At 40.8% G+C, this 6,769-nt stretch overlaps 1 protein-coding gene across 1 annotated transcript; it reads right to left on the bottom strand.

Moving 5' to 3' along the window:
• Nucleotides 1-1,024: 1,024 nt before the first annotated feature.
• On the bottom strand, nucleotides 1,025-5,608 carry LOC117294340 (homeobox protein HMX3-like). The gene is made up of 2 exons (XM_033776705.1): nucleotides 4,795-5,608; nucleotides 1,025-2,766 (listed from the first exon to the last, which is right to left on the bottom strand). The coding sequence occupies exons 1-2, from the start codon at nucleotides 5,276-5,278 to the stop codon at nucleotides 2,264-2,266; spliced, it is 987 nt and encodes a 328-aa protein (XP_033632596.1). The 5' UTR covers nucleotides 5,279-5,608; the 3' UTR covers nucleotides 1,025-2,263.
• Nucleotides 5,609-6,769: the final 1,161 nt, after the last annotated feature.

The raw sequence follows: 6,769 nt of genomic DNA, 5'->3' as shown, positions 1-6,769 counted from the left end.
GGGAAAAAGATACCCTCAAACCCCCTCAAAACCATTTACAACAATCCCGGTTGCCGTGAGCAAGTACTCCAACTCAAAACGGAAAAAAAACCACCACCGTGACTAAATGCATGTCTGGTAAACAATCCGTCAATAACGCGGGAAAAAGAGTTTAAGTGTGAGTTCAAGTACGACGGGTGTTTTTCTGGAAATTGTCTTTACTTAAGTTAAGAGACCCCTGTCACATCGTGTTATACCTTATTGTGTATATTTATCTCAATAAATTATAACTGGAGAGACGGACTATTTATTTTCACGAGTGGACGCCCACAGCCGGCTTAAAATGCCGACGTATATTAACCATGACCCACCAACATTTAAACGTACAAATAGACCTGGGCAAAGTATATCAGTTGTTATTATAGCTTTTTATATATTTTCTACCTCCACATATATCTATATTCATCATACATGACATTTTTTATATATTTTGCAATTTTACAGTTTTATAGCTACACATTTCTTTCTGGACGTCTGATCAAGTATGTAGGTGAGACTCATCACTTTGGGCTATACAAAGCCTTTGTCATAAAATGAATTGAAACATGTTTGGAAAGATGGTTTAGAAGTCGAATAACATAATAATCCACACAAATATCCCTCGAATTTCTGTGGTTTTCTTTGTACTTCATGAACTAACTCGGTCCGCCATTTTGTGGAGTCAGTTGGTTCCACAACATGGCGGACGGTGTTAGGCCGTGTCCGGATTTGCGGCAACAGCTACGGCTAGATCTCTGCGTCATCATGTGTTGAGGTATAGGACTCCCTTAGCAATACCCTTAGCAACAGTTGTAGCCGTAGCTGTGGCTGCTAATTCGGTTATGGCCTTAGCTCATGAAGTACAAGAAACCCAATCTCCCAATCCAAGGCAACAAGCCCCCTTAAAGGACTGCGTTAAGTCGCATGTTACAATTTGTTTTGTTTAAATTTAGAATGAGCCATTAATAATTACTTCACTCGTTTATAAATGTGCAGTCAGCCCTCGAGCCCCCCCCCCCCCCTTGGGTGCGCCGTTGAATGTGCTCAGGGGAAAAGAAAAAAAGGCGATTAACAAGTGGAAGGGCTGGCTTGATTGTGATGAAACGGTCGTTCAGAATATAAGTATTCAATGTTGAAGATGTTAGTCAACTAGTTAATTGTTTGCAAAACATGTTATTATTTGTTCATCGATAGATCCCATCATCAAAACTATTTTTAAAAAGGAAACAAGCCTTTTCCAGTTTAGATTTTCTTTATAGTCGAGTGGGCGAAGAAGCAGATGGGGGAAACAATAAATAGACTTTACACGAACAGCCAAGCAAACAAATCTGGATGGATTTTTTGAATAGCAAAAATACTTCTGCGGTTTTGACACAAGCCTGTGAAGCCAAAGGCAAAAACCACATTCGAAAAACATGCCGCGATTAAACTTTGACCTATTTGTGGAAGAATGTCTTCTGGAGGATGCGTTGATCAAACAAAGACTGATTTTAGAATATTTTCTCCTTTGTTTTAAACACAACAATGCATATTGTGTTATACATTGAATACACTACAACGACTCTTTCATCGATTTCTTTGCCCCGGGCAAGACCAAAAAAACCTTAATATTTCGTTAACTCCGAAAACAAAAGGCCTGTCGGGCAACAAATGATTCGCTGTTCAAAAACGAAACACAAGTTTATTACGCAATAATTTTGCATTGGCTAAACATGACACTTTTTATAAGTTGGCCTTACATAACAAAACATGTCCAACTTTCTAATCGGGTTTGGTAATTTCGTCAACTTAAAGAATGCTCAAGATACAAAGATGCAATTTTGTGGAGTCCGGTTTTGCCGGTATTACATGCGTTTTAAGTGTGCGTAGTTTTTCGTGCAGTAAGTAAAATTGGAATAAAGTAAAGTTCACGAAAGCATGGTGGAAGCCTCTTTGGTAAACGGGAAATAATTGTCCCTTTGTCCCGCCTCCTTTCAATCCAACAGATAAATATTTAACCTCTACATTGTACAGATTTTACTGATCAATATGATTTTTAAAAATTCATGTACAATATAATAAGCATACTTAGTTAATATCTATTTACAATAAGAACGTAATTCGCCATTTTGATGGTTGGTATTGTTCGATAGTTATTAGCCTTTTTGAGGTATGGCGGACACTATAAGAGTGTACTGTTTTGGTTTAGGTGTAATTTACCCAAACCTAATGTCATATAAGTGTGTCAACCATGTCTCAGAGTGGCTTATTGCCCAAAGAGCAGACTGTTTAATTGATAAGGTGTGTGTCCACATATGGGCGGGTACGTGTGGCATCCAAACTGGCTGACGAGTCCGTGGTAAGCAGGGGATAGCGGGAGAGTGTTCTCCGGGAAAAACGGTGAATGCACCGGCATGTCTCTGAACAGCACCTTGACGGCTACCTTCTTAGCCGGGGGAGGGGACATCATATCCACGGCCATCTGCTTTCTCTTAGTCTTATAGCGTCGGTTTTGGAACCAGATTTTCACCTGTTGTTCGGTGAGCTTGAGGGCCGCGGCCAGGTCGGCTCGCTCTGGTCCGGAGAGGTACCGCTGGTGTCCGAATCGCCTCTCCAACTCGAAGACCTGTGCGTGGGAGAACGCTGCCCTAGAGCGCTTCTTGCGTCCCTCCTTCTGTGAGGATGACGTCGTCGATGAAGACGACGTTGACCCGGTCGAACGACGCGATTTACCGTCGTCATCTTCATCCTCTTCGATCACACCATCATCTATAATAGAAAATAACAATATTAAATATTATTTAATTTGCCTTTCATCAACAAATAATCTAAATGCACTTAAAATAATTATTACAATGGTAAAATACACAATAAGATGACTGAAGCCAGGCTCACAGTCACCTCCTGCGAATGTTTCTTACGAAGCGAATTTCTTGCGTCTCAAAGGGAAATAAAGCGCGTACATTGCGTCACCAAATTTCGCTTCGCATTCGCAGGAAGTATGAACCGGACTTTAAAGGACAAAAAGAGGGTGCATTAAAATAGGTACAGACAGAGTACAAGAAACCATAAGTGGGGCATAATTGACTGTGACAGTCCCCCGTCGCACTGTGAGCACACCCTTAACCGTTAAACAAACTTCAACACTTGGTGGTCCTGCCCTCATGATATTGAACGCAATAATAAGCTAGCATGGTATGTTTTCTTGGTAGGATTGGCCACTGTGGGGCACGAACTGCATGATTCCAATACTTTTATTAGAAGGCAAGAAAACTTTGAGGTTTTTGAGCTTAGTATTGCTGTGGTACAGATAAGACCAATAGAGAGACGCAATCAAGCTGGTGCATTATTTTTAAGTTCATGAAGTGTCCACTTAAAAAAAAGTGCAATGCACAAAATTCCTGGAAAAACCTCGAGTAAATACCTGTCTCTCAATTCGAATACACACTTCAAATAAGAACGCTGAAACCCTCATGGCTTTCAAGCAGTTCAATTTTAATTTGAGTTTACTTAACATACCGTAAAAAAAAAATCGGCTGCCGCTTTGGCCATGTGTATAAGGTATCATAATACGTGGGATTTGATGCATTACTTGGTGAGGTATCAATATATATTTGGTTATATAAGTAAGGTATCTTTTGTAATTATTTTGATAAAAACGCATTGAGTTAAAGGAAAGTATTTGAATTATGTATTTATAGGCGACGTGCTAAAACACCAACCCGAAAACAAGTAAAATACAAACAACAACAACACTTGAAAGGATAACAGCAAACTAATATAATTTACAAGTTGACTCTTGCAATTGGCAAGAAACAATTAATAATAAATTCCTTTCAGTTAATTTTTTGGGGATTCAGTTCTTTAAAAGGGCCCAGGTTTTTTCAACAGTCTTAAAATGATCAAGTCTGCGTAACTTCTATTAATCAATCATAAAGACCCATAGTTAATTGTTAATTACCAATTATCGACACAGTACGGGCCATGTCTCACGAGGCAGTTTACATGCAACCAGTTCCAGGAAAATTCAAAGATGGAAATGCATTCACTGAAAGTTCACATATTTTTCTTGGTGTATTGTTTGAAAAGTTACTAATGTGCAACCAAAGTGTTCCCGTACATAGCATGCCCTAAAGTTGGTTGTCTCAAAATTGCCTGTAAAAGTTGCCTCGTGTGACAAATGGCATTTGTTTTCGGCGACCGCTGACACTTTTGGAAATGACACTCGAATTGCCTTAAACTTTTATAAGACTTTTACATGACCATTCAGCCGCTTAAAAAGCAAGTGTTTTTAAAACTACTGACGGAGAACATGAGTTTGTTACAGAGCTTTGACAAGAATTAACAGACGCTAATAATTTAATTGCCACAAGGTTTATTGATTGGTTATTGGAAACTGGAGAATTTAAGGGAATGGAATCTTCCGAAAACTCTGGTTAAGTTTGCTTTGGAAAGATACCAGTGTGGCCCCTACACAGAAAAATTGTCATACTATTTACCCAAAAAATGTGGTAAATTTGACATTGCATTTTGAAATAATGTTTGTAATTCTACCGGAAATGTTTGTACCAGGTGAAAATCTTTTTTTGTGGTTATTGTTTTTAATTTGTTTTATTTGAATAAACTTGCAGATTTTCTTCTTTGCACATAATTTCTCATTTTGCATTGCTGGCTTTTGGCTTGTAATTGATGTAGAAATTCAGGCATGCCAATATGAAACATCTTTCGAGCGGCTTGGCATGCGGTTATTTATCTTTTCAAGGCCGCATTCTCTTCGTGCAAAGTGTAGGTATTTACCTGAATGAATTAGTCTTGATTCCGGTCGTTGATTCTCCTCCCCGGATGAAGAGTTTTCCATACCCTCTTTGTGGTGATGGTGAGAAGCGAGTCTTTCGTGTAGGAGACTGTCCTCGACGTCGGAGGAGTACAGGCATCTTGTGAGCTCTTCTCTTGGTGCTTGAAGATTGTGGTGTGAAGGGAGTTTATGGTGGGAAATGTGTTCCAATGATAACTGCTCAGCGTGCCGTACAAACGCCGGGAAAAGCACCGCGTCCATCCGCTCGGACGTGGTGGGGGGAATTCGAATCTTGAGCCCCGATGCTGCGGCTGGGTCTGTCGGTGCTGGAACGAGTCGCCGGCATTGCTTCACTGGTGATGGTGGAAGTGGTCCTTCTCCTCCCGATGAGCTGCCCTCTGAACTACGACGGGCACCGAGAATGTCTAGAATCGTGAAGGGTGTCAGAGACGCGCTGGTCCGGGGGACTGTTGACGAGCCGACCATGGTGTTTAATACCTTTCTTCGGTGATGATGTCAGTTTTTTTTTTTTAAAGATGCCCAAAACGGTAGTGAGATGAATAGTTCCAAAGGAGGATAATTTGTGTTCTGGGGCAACAACTCCGGCGACCAATCCTCTTGTAATAAATGAAGATCAACCAACAACCATCAAGTTTCAGCCACGGCGTTCTGGTTGGCGATAGAGGGCCATCAATTTCACCTGGGCGACTGCCTTTGCTAATCTCTGGTCAAATTGACTGGCAAGTGAGTGAGAGTGACAGCTCAAGAGTGTGCTTAAGAACCATGTGGAGGGGTAGCATGGGGAGGAGATCAGCGCAATTAAAGCCAAACGCCGTACGCGGCCACTCATTGGCCAACAGTCGTTTAAGAGACTGCACACCTTCCAAACAATGTACCCGCAAAAACCACACAGCGAGTTTCTTGGGTCCTGCTCTCCTCTCACTTGCTGATGATTGAAGCACACCCCCCCCCCCCCCCCCACTCTCTCCATCCAGCAACCGATCATAGGGGGAGGCCCTGGGGTTGTACCATGGCGAAGGATTATCTACCACCTTATCCAATTGTCTGAATTGCTGGCTAAGTGGTTCAATTCAATCTAATTGATTCGCCATTGGTCTGATGATGCGCCAGCTAGATGGGTCTTGCGGCAGGGGCCTCCCCTGTCCGTCATGATGTCACGAAGATATCAGAACGAGTAGTTGGTGTCGGTGTCATATTTTTTTTTTGTGTGCTCACTTATACTCTCAATGACATGTCATAAGTTTATAGGAAATATGATTTCAGTGAGTGATATATTTATGATGTGGTATTGAGGCATTTGAAAAGTGCCCCTGTTTTAGTTTGATTAGAAGTGATGAACAAACGTGCACGAACTTGTACCACAACCACATAGTTCCGAGCCTCAACTTTTACAAAATCCATTTAAAAGTCTTATAAAACAATAATGAAGTATAGCTGCATATAGTTGACACCTTATTTCAAATCATGATTGTTGTTATGTTTCAGTGTCATCCACTGGAACATCTCGTCTCGAATATTAATATATCTTGACATACTTTGGAAGAACATGTTGTTTTAGTTTAAGAAAATTGTCCGTGTTACACTACAGTTAATGATTTGGGCAAAACTGAAGAAACGATATTACTGCTTTCACTAATAGACACTAGTTTGTCTATCCGAGGCGTGGTGATACAAGTTGAAATCAGAACATAATTTCAAAGCTCTTCAAACACTGTTGACATTGTATTTGTTTTTACATTCACTTTATCTTATGAAAATAGTAAATGGCATAACACAGGCGCTGATAAGGGGCTTGTTGAAGTGTTAAAGAGAAGTGCAAGCGTTAACTGCAGTTTTCACTTGCCAGAGGTGCCCATAGAAACAATGGTACATCCTTCTGCCCCCCCCATGCCCCCCCCCCCCAATTTGTTTCCATATAGTTTTGGCGCTGAACCGTTAAAAAGGAAAGTAAACACT

The sequence above is a fragment of the Asterias rubens genome, chromosome 9 (assembly GCF_902459465.1).
Source record: "Asterias rubens chromosome 9, eAstRub1.3, whole genome shotgun sequence".
Classification (NCBI taxonomy): domain Eukaryota; kingdom Metazoa; phylum Echinodermata; class Asteroidea; order Forcipulatida; family Asteriidae; genus Asterias; species Asterias rubens.
This window is presented reverse-complemented; position numbering and strand designations above follow the sequence as displayed.

What these genes read in the sequence shown, in the direction of transcription:
- LOC117294340 (XM_033776705.1), bottom strand. Translation starts at nt 5,278, where the DNA reads ATGGTCGGCTCGTCAACAGTCCCCCGGACCAGCGCGTCTCTGACACCC. An exon ending in ATCAAGACTAATTCATTCAG is followed by an intron (nt 2,767 to 4,794) that starts GTAAATACCTAC and finishes TTTCTATTATAG; the next exon opens with ATGATGGTGTGATCGAAGAG.